This window comes from Mytilus trossulus, chromosome 2 (assembly GCF_036588685.1).
Source record: "Mytilus trossulus isolate FHL-02 chromosome 2, PNRI_Mtr1.1.1.hap1, whole genome shotgun sequence".
NCBI lineage: Eukaryota > Metazoa > Mollusca > Bivalvia > Mytilida > Mytilidae > Mytilus > Mytilus trossulus.
The window spans coordinates 95,852,989-95,876,310 of record NC_086374.1 but is presented as its reverse complement, the minus strand read 5'-3'; the positions used below and the strand labels follow the sequence as shown (position 1 = coordinate 95,876,310).

The following is a 23,322-nucleotide window of genomic DNA, read 5'->3' as shown; positions in this document are numbered from 1 at the left end:
AAATGAATAAAGGAAAAGCCAAAAGAAAACGGGAAAAAAAATCTTTCAATTTAACTAATAATTTGGTATATTTATATACAATCTGTATACTCCCAGTCCGGGGTTATTTAAGGTCACGGTCCGGACTCGCCTAGTATTATTTTGTTGATTCTCGGGTAAACGTCTTTTATTAATGTTTCAGACGATAATCCAGTAAGCAAGAAAATGAATGAATAAAAATGATAAAGTTCGTTTCATCAAATAATTTGTGAAGTTTTATATCTCTATCGATGTCTATAGTTTGCGAATACACCTAGTCCGGGGTTACTTCAGGTCACCATCCGGACTCGGCTAGTACATGTAATTGTTTCGTTAAATGTCGGATAAATAACTTATAATTGTTTTCTGTATTACATGCTTGATCAAAGGTCCCGTCAATATACTTTACGACGATAAACAGTGTACATACAGTTAGTCGTCGAAATGCAATACACGCAGGTATAGTAAACTTCAAACTAGTCCGGGGTTATGTCAGGTCACAGTCCGGACTCACCTGTTCAACATTGTGTATTACATGGGTGATCGCTGCTTAAATGTCGTTTATTGATTTTTCCGATGACTATCGAATAATTTAAGACATAGAAAAATGAATAAAGGAAAAGCCAAAAGAAAAACGGGAAAAAAAATCTTTCAATTTAACTAATAATTTGGTATATTTATATACAATCTGTATACTCCCAGTCCGGGGTTATTTAAGGTCACGGTCCGGACTCGCCTAGTATTATTTTGTTGATTCTCGGGTAAACGTCTTTTATTAATGTTTCAGACGATAATCCAGTAAGCAAGAAAATGAATGAATAAAAATGATAAAGTTCGTTTCATCAAATAATTTGTGAAGTTTTATATCTCTATCGATGTCTATAGTTTGCGAATACACCTAGTCCGGGGTTACTTCAGGTCACCATCCGGACTCGGCTAGTACATGTAATTGTTTCGTTAAATGTCGGATAAATAACTTATAATTGTTTTCTGTATTACATGCTTGATCAAAGGTCCCGTCAATATACTTTACGACGATAAACAGTGTACATACAGTTAGTCGTCGAAATGCAATACACGCAGGTATAGTAAACTTCAAACTAGTCCGGGGTTATGTCAGGTCACAGTCCGGACTCACCTGTTCAACATTGTGTATTACATGGGTGATCGCTGCTTAAATGTCGTTTATTGATTTTTCCGATGACTATCGAATAATTTAAGACATAGAAAAATGAATAAAGGAAAAGCCAAAAGAAAAACGGGAAAAAAAATCTTTCAATTTAACTAATAATTTGGTATATTTATATACAATCTGTATACTCCCAGTCCGGGGTTATTTAAGGTCACGGTCCGGACTCGCCTAGTATTATTTTGTTGATTCTCGGGTAAACGTCTTTTATTAATGTTTCAGACGATAATCCAGTAAGCAAGAAAATGAATGAATAAAAATGATAAAGTTCGTTTCATCAAATAATTTGTGAAGTTTTTTTCTCTATCGATGTCTATAGTTTGCGAATACACCTAGTCCGGGGTTACTTCAGGTCACCATCCGGACTCGGCTAGTACATGTAATTGTTTCGTTAAATGTCGGATAAATAACTTATAATTGTTTTCTGTATTACATGCTTGATCAAAGGTCCCGTCAATATACTTTACGACGATAAACAGTGTACATACAGTTAGTCGTCGAAATGCAATACACGCAGGTATAGTAAACTTCAAACTAGTCCGGGGTTATGTCAGGTCACAGTCCGGACTCACCTGTTCAACATTGTGTATTACATGGGTGATCGCTGCTTAAATGTCGTTTATTGATTTTTCCGATGACTATCGAATAATTTAAGAAATAGAAAAATGAATAAAGGAAAAGCCAAAAGAAAAACGGGAAAAAAAATCTTTCAATTTAACTAATAATTTGGTATATTTATATACAATCTGTATACTCCCAGTCCGGGGTTATTTAAGGTCACGGTCCGGACTCGCCTAGTATTATTTTGTTGATTCTCGGGTAAACGTCTTTTATTAATGTTTCAGACGATAATCCAGTAAGCAAGAAAATGAATGAATAAAAATGATAAAGTTCGTTTCATCAAATAATTTGTGAAGTTTTATATCTCTATCGATGTCTATAGTTTGCGAATACACCTAGTCCGGGGTTACTTCAGGTCACCATCCGGACTCGGCTAGTACATGTAATTGTTTCGTTAAATGTCGGATAAATAACTTATAATTGTTTTCTGTATTACATGCTTGATCAAAGGTCCCGTCAATATACTTTACGACGATAAACAGTGTACATACAGTTAGTCGTCGAAATGCAATACACGCAGGTATAGTAAACTTCAAACTAGTCCGGGGTTATGTCAGGTCACAGTCCGGACTCACCTGTTCAACATTGTGTATTACATGGGTGATCGCTGCTTAAATGTCGTTTATTGATTTTTCCGATGACTATCGAATAATTTAAGACATAGAAAAATGAATAAAGGAAAAGCCAAAAGAAAAACGGGAAAAAAAATCTTTCAATTTAACTAATAATTTGGTATATTTATATACAATCTGTATACTCCCAGTCCGGGGTTATTTAAGGTCACGGTCCGGACTCGCCTAGTATTATTTTGTTGATTCTCGGGTAAACGTCTTTTATTAATGTTTCAGACGATAATCCAGTAAGCAAGAAAATGAATGAATAAAAATGATAAAGTTCGTTTCATCAAATAATTTGTGAAGTTTTTTTCTCTATCGATGTCTATAGTTTGCGAATACACCTAGTCCGGGGTTACTTCAGGTCACCATCCGGACTCGGCTAGTACATGTAATTGTTTCGTTAAATGTCGGATAAATAACTTATAATTGTTTTCTGTATTACATGCTTGATCAAAGGTCCCGTCAATATACTTTACGACGATAAACAGTGTACATACAGTTAGTCGTCGAAATGCAATACACGCAGGTATAGTAAACTTCAAACTAGTCCGGGGTTATGTCAGGTCACAGTCCGGACTCACCTGTTCAACATTGTGTATTACATGGGTGATCGCTGCTTAAATGTCGTTTATTGATTTTTCCGATGACTATCGAATAATTTAAGAAATAGAAAAATGAATAAAGGAAAAGCCAAAAGAAAAACGGGAAAAAAAATCTTTCAATTTAACTAATAATTTGGTATATTTATATACAATCTGTATACTCCCAGTCCGGGGTTATTTAAGGTCACGGTCCGGACTCGCCTAGTATTATTTTGTTGATTCTCGGGTAAACGTCTTTTATTAATGTTTCAGACGATAATCCAGTAAGCAAGAAAATGAATGAATAAAAATGATAAAGTTCGTTTCATCAAATAATTTGTGAAGTTTTATATCTCTATCGATGTCTATAGTTTGCGAATACACCTAGTCCGGGGTTACTTCAGGTCACCATCCGGACTCGGCTAGTACATGTAATTGTTTCGTTAAATGTCGGATAAATAACTTATAATTGTTTTCTGTATTACATGCTTGATCAAAGGTCCCGTCAATATACTTTACGACGATAAACAGTGTACATACAGTTAGTCGTCGAAATGCAATACACGCAGGTATAGTAAACTTCAAACTAGTCCGGGGTTATGTCAGGTCACAGTCCGGACTCACCTGTTCAACATTGTGTATTACATGGATGATCGATCGTTGCTTAAATTTTATTGGAGCATTTTAAACTTTGTATCATCCAATCAGGAGCTGCATACTATTTTATTCAGAGTACCATGTTGGGGTAAAAAATATCCCGGTTAATGGATACGGCCTTTGTAATATGCCACTCATTGTATATAACACAAGATTATTTCTGTATTTCTTACCAAAGGAATACTACTGATACGGAGATTACGAGTGAATAATTCTGAAGCGAGGTATCTCAGTTCATTTTGACAATGGATTGTCAAATAAAATTATTTCACTATATTGAACATTATTTATTATTTCATTATATCTCGTAGCTTATGCCCCTTTAAATCTAACTTCTATACATGCTTGATTATGATTGATAGTGTAGTCTTTGACACCTTTTCACATCTGATTGTTCAATTATTTTTATAGACTTTGTGATGACAATCCGAAATAAGCAAGTATATCTTTTTTTTTTATTTTACTGTAGAAAAAAATGGAGTAATTAAAATACTATAGTTATTGACCAGTGAAGCGTTATTTGAGATGTTGATATAAGAATAAGAATGATGTGATGTGATGTGATTGCAAATGAGAGCTGACAAAGAAGACCAAATGACACAGACATATACAACTATAGGTCACAGTACGACCTTCAAAACTGAGCAAATTACATACAAGAAAATCAGCTATAGAAGGCCATAATAATGACAAAAGGAAAAGAAATCGATATAATGAAAGATATATACAAATGTATTACACATCAACAAACGACAACCACTAAATTGCAGGCTCCTGACTTGGGACAGGCACATACTTAATGTTGCCAGTTTTAACTCGTTTGAAGGCGACAGCCCCCCTTAACTTGGGGCAGTGCTGTAAAATAAGAACAAACTATTAAAATCAGTTGAAAAAAATATTAACTCATCAGATGGATACAAATAGATTTACAAAAACAGAGTATACTTGGGTTGGTACTAATACTTGGATGGGTACTTATACAACTTATACAGCCACACAACATAGCGACACCAACTACAAATATGAGAATGCTCGCAGTTACTGATCACAGCTAGTACATGGCCAACAACTAAAGGTAAAAAGCAATCCATCATGGTTTATATTTTGGTTATTTAAACACTGAATTACCAACAGCCTTAACGTATCTTGTAAGTAATTCCTGGTTGTGTCTTCTTTTTTCGTTTTCTTTCAATTAACTCAATATCCTAAAGCGAGTCTGTGTAAAACTTTGTCAATAATACAATATGAGGAACAGTAAAAGATCATAAGAATTAAGAGGAACAATTAAAAGGCATACAAATTCGTAGGAACTATAAGTCTTAGAGATTATAATAACTCGGATGAACAATAAAAAGTCACAAGGCTTCTGAGGAACAGCAAGAGGTCATAAGAATTCGGAGGAAAAATCAAGTCATAAGAATTCGGCGAACAATAAAAAGTCATAAGAATTATGAGGAACAATAAGATATTATAAGAATTTGGAAGAACAATAAGATATCATAAACATTCGGAGGAACAATAAGAGATCATAGGAATTCTTATGATACTAGTTGACAATTCTGATATGTACAACTCGCTAACGAAAGAGGTTTATATTGATGAATAGAAAGTGATATTCACCTGCAATTTACCTGTGCACAATCGGCGCAAATGAAAGATCGAAACTTTTAAAAATCGGCGTAAATGTCAAACACCCAATAAAACACGAGACTTTCATTACACAGTGACATAACAACGCTTAATATTAATGTTCTCATGAAAGTGAACTAATATTAAAAGTGATTAATTAAGACTGCCAAAACAAGAAAGATCTAATTTCTTGTCCAATTGCATGTAAAGCACAAGTAAAGGCTAAATTCGTATATTTCGATAAATGTTTATGAAGAGGGAGAAAATAACCGTCATATATCATTTATAGAAGTAAAACATTGAGTCATAAGACAAAAAAGTCGTAATAACTCAAAATTTATTTATACAGTTTCTTACAGAAATATAAACACACGGGCGCATTATTTAGAAAAGCAGGAATTCTATTTTTCCCTTTATGTCTAGAAGAAGAAAACAAACAAAGAAATATAATCCTCGAATGTTTCAAACTGTTGCGCTTCACTCTTCCTTTGAATAAAAATTTAATTTGCTTTCATTGATAATAAAAAGATTTTAATAATTTCCATAAAACAATAACGACAAGGGAATTATTTTATCTCTTCCTTACTTTACTTTAATCTTTTTGGTCAATTTTGCGCTCGGAATGTGGATTTTTTTAAACTATACTATTATTTATTATATGACAGTATAAATCTTAAAAAAATATTTCTGAAAGTGGTTAAAAACCCACAGTCCGGGTCCGGCATTCAGTCCGGGTCCGGCGACCAGTCCGGGTCCGGGTCCGCGTTTCATACCCAAGTCCAGGTCCGGAGTCCGGTCCGGTCCGGGTTTCAGTGCGAACCGACAGCGAAACCCAAAAAATAATGGGTTTTTATTTTGACGTTTTTCCGACGTCCATGTACATAATTTACATTATATGATAAACAAGGCTAGATATTATAGAATTGAACGCTTCTTTCTGTAAATTCAATGTGGTGTAACATCTTTGCAATTATAGTCGCCGTCAGCTGAAATTCGTAGCGGTTATCAATTAAAATAATCTAAACTATCAACCACGTTCACTCGAGATATAGTTTTTCACATTCCATTCATAAATCGCAAAAAGAAAAACCACCACTGACCTACCTTTTAAGTGATTGCACTGTGATAATCCTGACCTTCACATTTTCCAAGACTATTTTCAATGGTTGAATCCGCCATTGTTTTTTCCGGAAGTGTTCCCCTGGAGTTCAATTTCATAACATTTGCATAAAGCGCGGGAAACCGTATCACATCAATGAAAAGAACATTTCAGGAAACTGCGTAAATGACGAATTTCACATGTAAACAAATGATCCTCATAGAAACGAAGATGGCGGAATTACAATGGAAAACATTCTGGAAAATGTGAAGGTCAGGATTATTACAGTGCGAACACTTAAAAGGTAGGTCAGTAGTGGTTTTTCATTTTGCGATTTATGAATGGAATGAGAAAAACTATATCTCGAGAGAACGCGGTTGATAGTTTAGATTATTTTTACCGATAACCGCTACGAATTTTAGCTGACGGCGACTATAATATTGTTTATTTTGAATGACAATACTTCATCAGATTATAAAACATTGTTATCATGCTTTACATGTAATATTTTCCAGAAGATAAGAAGGATAGCAGTAGTGATGATGGTAATGTTGTTGTAAAGAAAGGAAAGAAAGAAAGACACATAAATCCATTAAAACAATCTGTAAGTATTACATCAATAACACATGTTTATGGAATATACCTTTCATCAAGTATGCTTGAGACTAGTCCGAGATTACTCTGACGACCGACAGCTGTTTAGCCAGACAAGCTGGGGCTGTGGGATGTCAGAGCTTGTCCCATATCAAAAAGTGGATATTTGCCCACCCTAAATAGATGCGCTACTTCCTCGCTTCTGGAGCCGACTGAGGGCCTTGGAATTATATAAATTGGGCATCAATCTCTTCAGTTTTCATTTATCTCTTCATTTATGTAAGTTTCACCTACATTTTGTACCTGCCAAACCTTTAATTTTCTATATTTTAACATTTTTCACAGAGACCCATGATTTCTCCATTTTTGACTTTCACTTTCAAATGAATGTCAAGTTACAAGAGATTTCGTGGCCTTGAGACTCAAATATGCAAATATTTATATTTTGTTACCTCCTTCATAGAATAACATTTAGAAGCAACCACGTTTTTTCACCTCCTTTACAGGAGATCGGTAACTAGCATTTAGTTCCGACCACGATAACAATCGGCAGCTCTCGGACATTTAGGTAACTTGCAGCGTAAATGAACGAGGTGTTACATTATGGTTATTTTCACTGTTTTCTCGTGATCACGTGATAATCTTTGAAAATGAAGGGCAACATGGAGAAATCATGGATCTCTGTGAAAAATGTTAAAATATAGAAAATTAAAGGTTTGGCAGGTAAATGAAACTTACATAAATGAAGAGATAAATGAAAACTGAAGAGATTGATGCCCGATTTATATAATTCCAAGGCCCTCAGTCACCTCCAGAAGCGAGGAAGTAGCACATCTACATGTATTTTTGTGGGCAAATATCCACTTTTTAGCTCACCTGGCCCAAAGGGCCAAGTGAGCTTTTCTCATCACTTGGCGTCCGTCGTCGTTAACTTTTACAAAAATCTTCTACTCTGAAAGTACCAGGCCAAACTAAACCAAACTTGGACACAATCATCATTGGGGTATCTAGTTTAAAAAATATGTGGCGTGACCCGGCCAACCAACCAAGATGGCCGCCATGGCTAAAAATAGAACATAGGGGTAAAATGCAGTTTTTGGCTTATAACTCAAAAACCAAAGCATTTAGAGCAAATCTGACAGGGGGTAAAATTGTTTATCAGGTCAAGATCTATCTTCCCTGAAATTTTCTGATGAATCGGACAACCTGTTGTTGGGTTGCTGCCCCTGAATTGGTAATTTTAGGGAAATTTTGCTGTTTTTGGTTATTTTCTTGAATATTATTATAGATAGAGATAAACTGTAAACAGTAATAATGTTCAGCAAAGTAAGATCTACAAATAAGTCAACATAACCAAAATGGTCAGTTGACCCCTTTAGGAGTAATTGCCCTTTGTAGTCAAATTTTAATCATTTTTCGTAAATCTTAGTAATCTTTTACAAAAATCTTCTCCTCTGAAACTACCAGGCCAAACTGATACAAACTTGGCCACAATCATTATTGGAATATTTAATTTTAAAAAATGTGTGGCGTGATCCGGCCAACCAACCAAGATGGCCGCCATGGCTATAAATAGAACATAAGGGTAAAATGCAGTTTTTGGCCTATAACTCAAAAACCAAAGCATTTAGAAGAAATCTGACAGGGAGAAAAAAAATTTATCAGGTCAAGATCTTTCTGCCCTGAAATTGTCAGATGAATCGGACAACCCCCTTTTTGGGTTGCTGCCCCTGAATTGGTAATTTTAGGGAAATTTTGCTGTTTTTGAGCATTTAGAGCAAATCTGACAGGGAGTAAAATTGTTTATCAGGTCAAGGTAAATCTGCCATGAAATTTGCAGATGGATCGGACAACCTGCTGTTAGGTTGCTGCCCCTGAATAAGTCATTTTAAGGAAATTATCTTGAATATTATTATAGATAGAGATAAACTGTAAACAGCAACAATGTACAGCAAAGTAAGACCTAAAAATAAGTTAGCATGACCAAAATGGTCAATTGACTCCATAAGGAGTTATTGTCCTTTATCATGTTTATAGTGCATTTTTAACAATTTTCATATACATGTACATGTAATTTGTAAATTTTAACTAACATTTTCGACTGAAACTTTTAGGCCAAGTTCAATATAGATAGAAATAATTCACAATTTTGTCATGAATTCAAATGCGTCCTTTGTTTAATATTCACATAGACCAAGGTGAGCGACACAGGCTCTTTGGAGCCTCTTGTTGATATGGGACAAGCTCTGACGTCCCACGGCCCCAGCTTGTCTGGGTAAACAGCCGTCGGACGTCAGAGCAATCTCGGACTAGCTTAAGACATACAAATGTAACACGGTAAAACTAAAAACCCAAAATACAAAGTATGTACAACAGAGAAACAGAAAGGGTTTCATCAATCCTACCAGCAGTCAGAAATATTTAATGGCAAATTGGAGTTCAAAACTTAAGTTTTAGTACAATCAAATAATATAGGGACAGGAACGTTATTGAAAGATCTGTTAATACAGAACCGTTGGCTACTAAGCTTGAAATCATTAGCATAGATTAGTTAAATTCTTAAATAGATACAGTATAAGCATACAAATGTATATCTTTTTTCAAGATTTATTGCAGATGAATAATACGAAACCTGATTTACTGTTCATGATGTTTGATTGAGTTAAAACAGCAATAAACCCATGAGACCGGGATAATTGATTTTATATTTTCATGATTTTTGTACTTACGAAAATTAACTCTTTGTTACTAATAATCAAATATGTTTAAGAGAGAGAAAAATATGCTTTATTTTTACAAAAGTTTTTCAGTTGTTATATCTTTTTTATAGACCAGAAAGATAGTTCGAGATAATGTTGATTATTCCAGTGAGAGTGATAAAGAAGAAAAAGGGTCCAAAATGTCTCTCAGCTACAAATCATCAGGTACTGGGGTAAGTACAGTGAAAAAAGTTTTTATATCAGATAAAAAAAAATTAAATCTATTTTTAAAAGAGTTTTTTTCTTCCCTAATACACTTAGTATAGAAATGGACTTCTGTCTATTATAAGTTCATTGTTAGATAAGTTTAAAGAATCTTTCTGTTTCCCTTACCTAATGATTTTAATATTGAAAGAATTTTACCTATTCCTATCCATCTGTCATTCATATTTATTGATTGATTGTTGATTGATTTACGCCACATTAGCACAAAGGCTATATCATTCAGAAATCACACAGTTATTTTATTGATTTTGTATTTTCATTGTGTCATGGTTTTAGATTTATTCCTTCAGTGAATGTCACGTGTCAATGCTTGTTTCAATATGTCTTTTGATTGAGTTAAGCCATTTCAATTGATATTTTAGTGTCATACTATGTTGTGATGTTACACTATTGTTTCAGATGAGGGTGAAGGTTGATACCTATAAAAACGTTTAAACATTTATTGGCACCTGTCCTACAACATTTCCTGAGTCAGGAATCTGATATTTAGTACCAATGTAGTTGTCGTTTGTTGATGTGTTTCACATTTGGTTCTCGTTTCTCGTTTTTGACATAGATTAGACTGTTGGTAATGCCTTTTGAATGGTTTTTCACTTGTCATTTTTTAGGCCCTTAATAGCTTGATGTTTACTGTGAGTCAAGGCTCCATGTTGAAGGCTACAATTTGACCTACAATGGTTTACTTTTACAAATTATGACTTGGATGGAGAGTTGTCTCATTGGCACTCATACCACATCTTCTTATATCTATTGTTCAGACTTATTTGTTATTTTTGCTGATTTTTAGCTGATTTTTTTGTATATATACTGTTGATGCATTTATTTTCATGGGTATTCATTTTAGTTGATTGAGGAAACTTTGCATTTTCTTGGATATATGATTTTGTGGTTTTGCCAATCTGTGTACACAATGTTTATATTAAAATGTAATTTATTGAACATTTTGATTCTTAGTTCATCTGTATCCATTAAACCCACAAAAATTGGTATCCAATGAATAATTATGAATCCACTGTATGCATATTATGTTTAATAAATAAATGAATAAAATAATTTATGTTTATATTTTGTTCTTGTTGACCAACCTTTGTGATAAGACTAAAACCTGGTGATAGGGTCACATTTACCCATCTAGTTATTCTGCATATACATTTATTACAGTAAATGTAAAAACTTTAATTGATTGACATTTTATTTTTGTAGAAAAGTGAAGGGCCAGGAGATATGGGTGCTACAGCTACTGTTGAAATTGACACAGATTTGAGCGTTGATGCCCAGGCCATTTTTGAAAGATCAGCACAGCTCAGTAAAGTATGTTATTGTAAATTCAGAAATGATTGTGTACATTGATTGTTGAGATTTTGTCCTTTTTAAAACATGAACATGCAATTTTAATGTTTGCGATTTTTAACAACATGAACTAACCACAAAAGTTCTTATTCTACTATATCTTTGGGTGCTTTTTTAGGAACTGAATGACAAAGAAGATGATAAGATATACAGAGGAATAAACAACTATGCCAAATATATTGAGAAAAAAGACACAGCACAAGGAAATGCTTCTAGTGGCCATGTAAGGTAAAACTATCTCCTTGTGGCCATAATAGGTTATTAGCTCCTAGTACTAGTGGCCATGTCAGGTAATCTAACTATTTGTGGCCATGTCAGGTAAAACAACCAACTAGTGGTCATGTATTCAAACACTATCTTTTACAAAAATGGGCCCAAGTTTACCAAACACTTGTATTATTTTAAACATCATAGCCAAGTTGAAAATTTTTGACACATTTTTCTGAAGAACTACAATACAAGGATTTCTGAAATTTGGTTTCAGGGTTTATAAAAGTCAGCTATACCTTATGATGGGTTTTCAGATTCATCACTCAACAACTTCATATTTACCGAAATATTTCGGCAGGGGTATTATCAATGAGCAGTTGCTCACAGTTTTACTTGTTTCATATTTGTATTCATCTCATTGTAGGAAGGGACCAATAAGAGCCCCTGCCCATTTAAGGGCTACGGTGAGATGGGACTACCAACCAGATATATGTAAAGATTATAAAGAAACAGGGTTTTGTGGGTTTGGAGGTAAGGTTTGGATGCTTTTTTGTCGTATATAATATGTAGGTTACCAGGGTAAATACAAGTATACAGTAAAACCTGTATAAACCGGCCGGCTACGAGAGTATGAAAAAGGGCTGGTTTGGGCAGTGAGCTGGTTTATTCAGGTTTCCATATCGACCGGAAATTAATGACTTGTGACGTCCGATAGTTTGCATAGAAAAGTTCTCTTTGATAGTTAAGAATATCTGATCTATTTAAATACTTTCACTTCGTTTTCCATTGTTTACATTTGCATCCTAATGCTCGCGTTGTTTGGATTGTGAGACGAGAGTTTCGATTTACTTCCATGATCATTTATTTGAAATGTTGGAATGGCCGATCAAAAAGCTAGAATATTATCTAATGTAATTTCATCACTATTGAAACGTTGTCGTACAGTGTACTATACCCATTGATTGTTGTCATCCGGGTGGTTTTCATTATCAAGGTCATTTGTTTAGGGGTTCACAGCAGGGAACCCAGGGTTTCAACTTCCTTATGCTGCGATTTAAATTTGTTTATCCAAGTTACAAAACGTAAGTTAAATCCAAGATATATTCGGTGTGTCTTGTCGTTTAATTGTTACGTTTATAATGTTTAAATAAATAATACAGCTCACTATTGTACGATTGTAAGCTCACTTCACAGTTAACACCTGACTAATTGATTATCCTGAAAAGTCATATTGTATAAACAATTATGTTTTGATTGCATATCGATCAGTGAAATTAATTAGACAAACCGGTTTTGACAGGTAATTATTAATGTAATTAAGAGTATTGGGACTTCATAATTAGACCGGAATTCGGAATACACAGGGTCCGGTTTACAAAGGCTATTTTAACAAAGACTTTGAAGGGAAAAAAATGGGACTTTCATTTTCGGCCGGAATGTACAGGAAGCCGGTTTATTCAGGGTCCGGTTTAATCAGGTTTGACTGTATATCAAAAATCTAAATGTTTCGTGTAAAACTAAATTTAAGGCTTTTATATCCATCTATTTCATTTTGTAATTTTTGCACCGACATTTTGCCTTTTAATTACTACATAAGGTTTCACAACCAAGACACTATTCAGTTACTAAGGAATTACAATCAGACAACTTTGTTGGAGGCTGCATTGCAGAGAAAATAGTAGCTTCAAAGAAAAATGAAAACTAACCGTCATATTATACCTTATAGAAATTATTGAAAAGAAAAACCACAAAAACACAGAACTCTGAGGAAAATTCAAAACCGAAAGTCCCCAATCAAATGGCAAAATCAAATGATAATACAAATCAAATGTATGGACAACAACTGTTATATTCCTGACTTGATATGGGCATTTTCAAAGTAGAAAATGGTGGATTGAACCTAATTTTATAGCACTAAACCTCTCACTTGAATTGTATGACAGTCGCATCAAATTTCATTATATTTACAAAGATGCATGAACAATAAAGGTGAAATTGTTAAAATAGAGGTGCAGCAGTCATCAACGTGTCACAATCTCAATTCATAAAAATAACAAACAGATATATAACAAAGAAGCATAAAAAAGAATTTATCAAATTTAACAAAAAATGAGTTTTATGTTTGAGTACAGATTATTAAACCAACTTTTACATAAAATGGCAAATGAAAAAGTTTGCATTTTTTGTAAGTAAAGCAGTCTTCCTTGAAAACCATGTCACTGTGACATACCTTTTACACATTATTTGAATTTTTGTTTTATTTTATTTGTAAGTTCTAATTTCCTATAGTGATTGTCCTACACTCATTCAACTGGGTGCAAAGATGCACCCTAGGTAGTATTGAGCAACGCACACTAAAGTAGCCCCTTAGATTTTACATTTTTTATTTTTATAAATGTGTCTGGTTGCAGATTTCAAATTACTAGTTGACATTTAGTATTATCAAATTACTAGTTGACATTTAGTGTTATCAGATTACTAGTTGACATTTAGTATAATCAAATAACTAGTTGACATTTAGTATTATCAAATTACTAGTTGACATTTAGTATTATCAAATTACTAGTTGACATTTAGTATTACCAAATTACTAGTTGTCATTTAGTATTATCAGATTACTAGTTGACATTTAGTATAATCAAATTACTAGTTGGCATTTAGTATTATCAAATTACTAGTTGACATTTAGTATTATCAAATTACTAGTTGTCATTTAGTATTATCAGATTACTAGTTAACATTTAGTATAATCAAATTACTAGTTGACATTTAGTATTATCAAATTACTAGTTGACATTTAGTATTATCAAATTACTAGTTGACATTTAGTATTATCAAATTACTAGTTGACATTTAGTATTTTCGAATTACTAGTTGACATTTAGTATTATCAAATTACTAGTTGATATTTAGTATTATCAAATTATCAAATAGCAAAATCAAAAGCTCAAACACATCAAATAAAACGAAAAACCACAATCCTGACTTGGTACATTCATTTCCTTATGTAGAAAATGGTGAATTAAACCTGGTTTTATAGCTAGCTAGATATATTTTTCAGACAGTTGTAAGTTTCTTCATGACAGAAGTGATTATAAACATGGCTGGCAGTTAGAAAGAGAGATGGACGAAGGAAGATATGGAGCAAGAGGTAAGAGAAGAATACAGTGGATTCATTATTATTTGTCCGATTCCAATTTCCCTAGATTTTGTGGGTACAGGGGAACCATGAATTTAGATATTCAATGAAATTGCAAATTGTCTAAAGGGATGTTTGATGAATTTACCAAAACAACGAAATTAAATATCCAGGAATATGAATTTTCCCTCAAACTAGGAAAATTGGAACCAACAAAAATAAATTAAGCCACAGTTTAGAATTAAAATAAGCTACATTTACTATTTAAAATAATCTGATAATGAAATGCACTTAAATTACTATAATAACAATACATTAGGGATATAAATTTGTTTTATGTAGAATATTAATGTTTAAGGTATAGGTCATTCTGATGGCTTTTATTATTTCATGGACATAAATGTGGAGATGGAATATTTAAGATGTTTGTTTGTTTTTATAGATTTTTTCAGGGACAATCCTGGATAGCTTGAATTATGTTAGGGTTGTAAATGCTTCAATGTCATTGGGATATTTCAGTTTCAGGAAAGTACATGATGGTTTGGATTATTTAAGTGAGATAATTATTTCTGTTTAAGAGGATATAGACTAACCATGATTATTTTAGGCATTTAAAAGACATGGAATATCTGCTTTGTTATACAGGGTAGGTTCAAGGTATTGAATATTTTATTAGATTCTAATTGAAATTTATATATAGGAAGTCTGTTTCATGAAATAGCACATAGGAAGTAACTTTTTGCTTTTGCTATTGAAGGCCTCAATGTCCTTATTCCCAGGAATTTGTCAACTAGTGTAGATATTTTGTGTTATTAATTGAATACACCATATGCCTTTGTTTTCCATTAACATGTTTGAATAACAGATGTATTACAGTATACATACATTTATTTTTTAGATGCCGTAAATTATGAAATCAGTTCTGATGAAGAAGATTTACCATTCAAATGTTTTATTTGTAGAGAATTTTTCAAAAATCCTATAAAAACAAAGTAAGTTTCAAGATAAGATTAGAGAGTTGTATGAATAACATTAGCATTTGTGTGGATAAAAACCCTTTTTTCTCTTATTTTTGTGCTATTTATTCATTTCTTGATTTGTGTGAGAAAGATATTTGTCCTCACATGAAATTTCTGTTCTCAGCAAATAATTGGTTAAAATTTAATTATGACCCCATATTTTCTTGGTTTTGTTAAGAATTTTCTATTGTGACATCATGAAAAAAGGTTATCACCTCTGATGACGTTACAAATAACACAAGTTTCTGTAAATCTTTGAATAGGAAAGATTAAAATCTTTAGAGAAACAGATTCCACCACTATAACTCGTGTATTATAATATTTTTTCACTTTCAACAGTTAAATTTTACTATTTAAAAAGCTTGGCACTTTGAATCATTAAATTTAAATGTCTTTAGTGGAGAAATATCCTAACACACTTGTTGTAGTGGTGGAATCTATATTTCTGAACAGATACAGGTTTCAATTCATCTGTTTTCTAGAGGTATATACTTGAGAGCAAAGTTTCAAATAGCCAAATACTAAATAAAGCTAAAGCTCACTTGTTGAAAATTTTACCTTTAAATATCTTGAGCTGAAAGATATCATAACTCATTTTCAACAGAAGAAGGATCTGTATCTATAAAATCTAAATTTTCTTTTTTATTCTTTCCTTTATGCTCACTTTACAGTAATGTAAATTCAGTAATTAGTGGGTGCATTTATTATTGATTGTTTCAATTTTGTCCTTTAAGACAAAAATGAAATTTTGATTTTTGCGATATTGAGAAAAATCCAGTTAATTCATATAAAAAAATTGAGTGTAAATTATTACGATTTAACCCTGTTGCATTTTTTGCCATAATAAAATCTTCACTAATAAATTCTGAATTAACTGTACATCTTTTAAAGTTTAATATCACTTGAAAACAGTCTTGAAATATTATTATATAATATATACACAAGTTTGTGACATCAGAACATAAAGTCTAATAATATAGTAAAGTTTTACAGAAACCCATATAAAGATTAATTAGATATATGAAGATGTGGTATGAGTGCCAATGAGACAACTCTCCATCCAAGTAACACTATATGAAAGTAAACCATTATAGGTCAATGTACAGCCTTCAACCCAGAGCCTTGACTCACTCCGAACAGCAAGCTATAAAGGGCCCCAAAAATGACTAGTGCAAAACCTTTCAAAAGGGAAAACCAACCGTCTAATTGACATAAAAAATGACAAACAAGAAACAATTATGAACCACACCAACAAACGACAACTACTGAACACTTTACAATACATTAAAGACATTTTAAAATTTGATATCACTTGAAAATTTTGTGGAAACCCATATATAGATTAAGCCTACATTTTTGTTTGACATTTATACATTCCAACTCAAATGATCATTTTTTGTTACAGATGTCAACATTATTTTTGTGAAAAATGTGCATTATCTCATTATAAAAAGTCAAAGAGATGTTTTGTGTGTAATGAGCAGACAAATGGAGTCTTTAATCCAGCAAAAGGTAAAAACTTTGATAACGTAGTTTTAAGTTTAATATTTTTACATTTCTGGTTCTTAAATATGACAAAATGACATAATTACAAGCAACAGGAAGGTTTTATATTTGACATAGTGTAAAGTTAAATTTATAAAACATCTCACCTGTTTTCCCTTTGAATCTATTTTCGACTGTTTGGCTTGTCAAAAAAACATTACTCTTATACCATGGCAAAATGGGATTCAACTATTAAAGTAATTGTAATGATGTCCACCAGGTTTTGTCAGAAAAGGGCCAGCAGCAACTTTGTGTTGACAGTTAATATATTTTCACGTCCATGTGTACCCCTCATTTCAAACATGCATATAATTTTTGTATGCCTTCATATGGAGTCAATTCATTGCATGTGAGATGTCAAATATTCAGACTAAATCTGTTCCAAAGTTCAACTTTGTCATTCTACTTTGTAAAATTTGAAGAAAGGGGAAATCTGTTTTACCTCAACTTTGTGTTGTTTGTTGTTTTTGTTATGTTCATTGACACAGGGTCAGGTCACAATTTTATTATTTCTTGATGTAGACTCGTTATTTACATATAGGCATGATGTATTGGATATTGGTTTGAACTAACATATGACAGCTTTTGAATTGAATATTAAAAAATATTAGAATTATTTGCTTAAAATATTTTAAAAACTAAGCTTGTCATTCAATAAAATTGAGAATGGAAATGGGGAATGTTTCAAAGAGACAACAACCCGACCATAGAAAAAACAACAGCAGAAGGTCACCAACAGGTCGTCAATGTGACGAGTAATTGTGCACCCGGAGGCTTCCTTCAGCTGGCCCCTTAACAAATATATACTAGTTCAGTGATAAAGAACACCATACTAATTTCCAAATTGTACACAAGAACTAAAATTAAATAATACAAGACTAACAAAGACCAGAGGCTCCCGAGTTGGGACAGGCGCAAAAATGCAAGTCTACATAATTTTTTTTTTGTTTGTTGACTTCATCATGATATAGTGTTGGTGGTGAATAACTACACAATTAAGTGCTGCACTCTTTTGTGACTGACATATGGCCTTGACCTATAAAATGATATAGGCCCTGAAATGATATAAATTGAAGAGCAAGGATGAAACACAGTTAAAGAAATAAAATATTTTGTTCATAATCATAATATTTGTTAACACATTATTTTTACTTTTTGCAGAATTAATGTCCAAGATTGAAAAAACTAAAGCAAAGAAGGCTGGATATGACTCAGATGAAAATAAACACAGTGATGCAGCAAACAGTGACAGTGACAATGATTGACCAATTATAGTTCATAAAATAGTGACATTGATTATGGTTGACCAATCAAAAACATATGCATTGTAAATTTAATTTACATATTTAAATTGATTTTTACAAAGTGCTTTGTAAAGTTGCATACTGTGGATTCATTATTATTTGTTGGATACCAATTTTTATGCATTTCTTGGTGATCCCAAAAACAATTGTGTATAAGACTTTATGCAGACTTTTGAAAAAACATGAAATCAAATATACATGAAAAAGCAAAATTTTCCTCAAACCTCAAAAAATGGTACCAACGAAAATAAATGAATCCACAGTAAATGGATTGCATTTTTTTGCATCATGGTCAAATTAGCTTCTAATAGTAGTAAGCTCTGTTTGGCCTCATTTAGGCAATTATGTTTGTAACATGTTATAGCCTAATTTCATATTTTAATAAATATGATTTTGTTGATGAATTTTTTATTTGTGATATGTAATGAAATTGAAATGTAATTAGAGATACAAATTTATTTGAAATGGATGCAATATCTAATTAAAATTTTAGTTCTTCATTTTTGGGGGCAGTTTAGCTTGTTTTCCTCAATCAAATGGTATGAAAATTATACAAAATGCTTATTACCACATAACTCAGTTAAGATTGAATTTTGGTCGCATCACATTAACCATTGAAGAGTAACAAATTACAAATAAAAAAATTGCTGAAATTTTCGTTTTTGTTTTCAAACAATTTCTATGTTGTGTCATGTGTACTATCAATTGTCTGTTTGTCTTTTTAATTTTTAGCCATGGTGTTGTCAGTTTATTTTTGATCTACGAGTTTGATACTCTGGTATCTTTCGTCCCTCTTTAATGAAACTTTTATTAAAACAATACTCTAAGACTAAATATGAATTTGTGTATCATCACTTTTATCATTCTTGAGTTGTGTCCTTTTTTTATATTAAATGCAAGCCGGGGCATCATCTGTATCATGGTCACACTCATCATAAATTTTTTTGGTGTTGATTTGTTGAATAATTTTTCTTTTTTAAATTTGAGATCTGCTGTACACTGTGAGTTTAGTTAACAAAAGGTATGAATATACCCGCGACCTTTGTCTTTTTTTTCTCTTTTTTTTTAATTATACTGTATACCATGCTTTAAAAAAGTGGGGTATATACCTTATACCCTGCTTAAAAAAGTCGGTTATACTGTTTTACCTCTGTCCATCCATTCATCAAATCTTTTTTTGAAACTACAAGGATTTCTGAATTTTGGTTTCAGGGTTTAAATACATCAGCTATAATGTGTGATGCGTTTTCTGATTCATCATTCAACTACTTCCTGTTTGCCCATCACTTGTATCATTTTACACTTGATAGCCAAGTTGAACATTTCTGTCACATTTTTCTCAGGAACTACAATTTCTGAAATTTGGTTTCAGGGTTTATATAAGTCAGCTGTACTGTGTGATGCTTTTTTAGATTCAACAACTGCACGTTACTGCTGATAGCCAAGTTGAAACTTTTTGTAACAATTTTCTCAGGAACTACAATACAAAGATTTCTGAAATTTGGTTTCAGTGTTTAAATGAGTCAGCTATACCGTTTGATTTGTTTTCAAATTTATTTCTCAACAACTTCCTGTTTACTGAACACTTGTAACATTTTACACATGATACCCAATTAGAACTTTTTGACACATTTTCTTAGAAAAAACAATACACAGATTTCTGAAATTTGGTTTCAGGGTTTATATATAAATAAAGGCAACAGTAGTATAACGCTGTTCAAAACTCGTAAATCCATGGACAAAAAACAAAATCGGGGTAACAAACTAAAACCGAGCGAAACGCATTAAATATAAGAGGAGAACAACCACACAACAGTGAAACGCAACACACACAGAAATGGACCAAGCATCAGACAAAATCCCATGAGAACAACCACACAACAGTGAAACGCAACACACACAGAAATGGACCAAGCATCAGACAAAATCCCACGAGAACAACAAACATAAAATCTAAACCAAATACATGAATTTGGGATAAACAAGTACAGTGCCACGTCTTATCTTAATATCTCAAAAATAAGAGAAAACAAACGACACAACATTAAAATGCAACACACACAGAAACGAACAATAATATGACAATGGCCATGTTCCTGACTTGGTACAGGACATTTTTAAAGGGGAATACAAATGATGGGTTGAACCTGGTTTTGTGGCATGCCAAACCTCGCACTTTAATGGCAAAGTTAAATATAACATTCAAATGACAACATAATATTACAGGACTACAATACAAATAAATAGGAGAACATATTAGACAAAGAAACACATGATTATTAGATAACAAAAAGAATAAGTCAGCTATACTGTGTGATGTGTTAATCACTGAACAACTTCCTTTTTTGTCGAAATATTTAGGTGGGAAATCATCACTGAGCTGTAACTCATAGTTCCACTTTTTATGTTCATTTATATGTTTCGACGGTTTCCTTTTTTCCTAAACTAGAGTCAGCTGAAGCCTTGGTTCAGGGATCTGACATAATTTGCATATGAATACAAAATAATTTTTCTCAACTAGATCAGTTTTTCATAACTTAATCAAGCTTCGTTTGGGGGACAGATTCATTTTATTGAGTCCATGCCTGTCTGCAGAACAGGGTCCAGAATATCTGCAATTTTTCATTATTTGTTCATCTATGGTATGTTAGATTATGGAAGTATAGTATTGACAGGAACTCCAACATGCAGACTTCAAACCTTTAGTGTACAAAATCGTCAAGTATCTGTTAATCAACTTGACATGTCATATGCATGGGTGCTGATTAATGTTTTGTTACCATCGTGATCGATAGGAATTACCGAAAACACCGGGAAACGATATATAACAATACTACAAGACAAAAATGTATCCAAAAGGTCAACAATTTGTCAAAAACTATAAAATGATGTGTTCACCACTGAACAACTGAAGTTTAATGTGGTGTCGTTTTTTTTTACTGAACTAGGGTCATCTGAAGCCTGGGTTCAGGGTTCTCGATGTGTGTGGTGAAGACCTACTGTTGTCTTTCTTTCTAAATTTTATATGAACACCGGAAACCCCATGTTGATTTCTAAAAGGTTTTTTTTTCTGTTTTATTTTTGTCTGGTTATAATAAGATGTTTCAAACAACTGAAAGGTCTACATATCAATCTGATATGGTCATGTAATTTGCTATAGCTATACAATGATTTTTCTCAGCTAGATCAGTTTTTGATAACTTAATCCAGCTTCGTTTTGGGTGATAGATATTTATCAAAGGTACCAGGATTATTATTTAAAACGACAGACGCGCGTTTCGTCTACATAAGACTCATCAGTGACGCTCCGATCAAAATAGTTACAAAGCCAAACAAGTTCAAAGTTGAAGAGCATTGAGAACGCCAAATTCCAAAATAGTGTGACAAATACTGCTACGGTAATCTATGCCTGGGATAAGAAAATACTGAGTTTTTCGAAAAATTCAAAGTTTTGTTTCAGGAAATTTATAAAAATGACCATATAACTAATATTCATGTCAACACCGAAGTGCAGAATACTGGGCTGGTGATATCCTCGGGGGACGAAACGTCCACCAGCAGTGGTATCTTCCCAGTGGTGTAAGTAGTTATCAAAGGTACCAGGATTATATTTTAATACGCCAGACGCGCGTTTCGTCTAATAAGACTCACCAGTGGCGCTCAGATCAAAATAGTTATAAAGACAAACAAGTACAAAGCTGAAGAGCATTGAGGACCCAACATTCAAAACAATTGTGATAGAATTATTGCTATGAGTCTATATGCCTGTCTGCAGAACAGGGTCCAGGATATCTACATTTTTTTCATTGTTTATTCATCTGTTGTATTTTAGATTATTGAAGTATAATATTGACAGGAACTCCAACAAGCGGACTTCAAACGTTTATAGTGCGATAGATAGTTAAGTATATGTTAATTAACTCGACATGTCATATAGATGCATGGGATCTGATAAATATTTTGGAACCCCGTGATTGTTTGGAATTACGGAGACAAAAAACCTGGAGTAACCATATATAAACAGTGTACGAAAATTAATCAAATAAACTCAACATAATTACCAGGACTAAATTTTGTATATACGCCAGACACGCCCAAAGACAGAACAACCTACTTTATTTTACAATATATAACACTACTCAACATACATTTTACAATGAAACCTCTGCCATCAGTTCTAATGACTTTTTTCCAATGTAGAACATGGTATATTAAACCTAGTTTTATAGCCAGCCAAACCTCTCACTTGTATGAAAGTCGCACAAAATATTGAGTGAACGAAGGCAGACGAAACGTAAGCAAAATTCAGCAATTGGTATATCGTATTAAATTATTAGTCTGGCACCTTTGATAACTATTTGCAACAACGGGTCTATGCCAATGCTGGTGGACGTTTCATCCCCGAGGGTATCACCAGTCCAGTAGTCAGCACTTTGGTGTTGACATAGATATCAATTATATGGTAATTTTTATAGATTTTCTGTTTACAAAAGTATGAATTTCGAAATAGTAAGGATTTTCTTATCCCAGTCATATAGATTACCTTATCCGTATTTGGAACAACTTTTTTGGAATTTGTGGGTGTTCAATGCTCTTCGACTTTGAACTTGTTTGGCTTTATAACTATTTTGATCTGAGCGTCACTGATGAGTCTTATGTAGACGAAACACACGTCTGGCGTATTAAGTTTTAAGTCTTGTATTTCTAATAACTATTTACGGTTATAGACAATGTAACATCGATCTCAGAATTGAAAATGGTTTCAT

General features: G+C 32.8%; 2 protein-coding genes across 3 annotated transcripts in view; one reads left to right on the top strand and one right to left on the bottom strand.

Moving 5' to 3' along the window:
- The window catches only part of LOC134708435 (D-ribitol-5-phosphate cytidylyltransferase-like), a 31,028-nt gene extending 23,646 nt beyond the window's left edge, over window positions 1-7,382 (bottom strand). Inside the window, exon 1 of the mRNA XM_063568957.1 lies at window positions 7,309-7,382. The gene's annotated coding sequence lies outside the window, so the exon portion shown is untranslated. The remainder of the gene's footprint in view (window positions 1-7,308) is intronic.
- LOC134708437 (E3 ubiquitin-protein ligase RNF113A-like) overlaps window positions 1-18,956 on the top strand; it is a 31,162-nt gene extending 12,206 nt beyond the window's left edge. The window contains exons 2-10 of one of the 2 annotated variants that reach the window (XM_063568959.1): window positions 6,927-7,015; window positions 9,836-9,937; window positions 11,193-11,300; window positions 11,458-11,567; window positions 11,974-12,080; window positions 14,611-14,700; window positions 15,587-15,680; window positions 17,113-17,219; window positions 18,414-18,956. In XM_063568959.1, the coding sequence (XP_063425029.1) occupies window positions 6,927-7,015; window positions 9,836-9,937; window positions 11,193-11,300; window positions 11,458-11,567; window positions 11,974-12,080; window positions 14,611-14,700; window positions 15,587-15,680; window positions 17,113-17,219; window positions 18,414-18,517 (911 nt within the window). In that variant the 3' untranslated portion in view covers window positions 18,518-18,956. The remainder of the gene's footprint in view (window positions 1-6,926; window positions 7,016-9,835; window positions 9,938-11,192; window positions 11,301-11,457; window positions 11,568-11,973; window positions 12,081-14,610; window positions 14,701-15,586; window positions 15,681-17,112; window positions 17,220-18,413) is intronic. The other variant, XM_063568960.1, reaches the window with a different exon arrangement.
- Window positions 18,957-23,322: the final 4,366 nt, after the last annotated feature.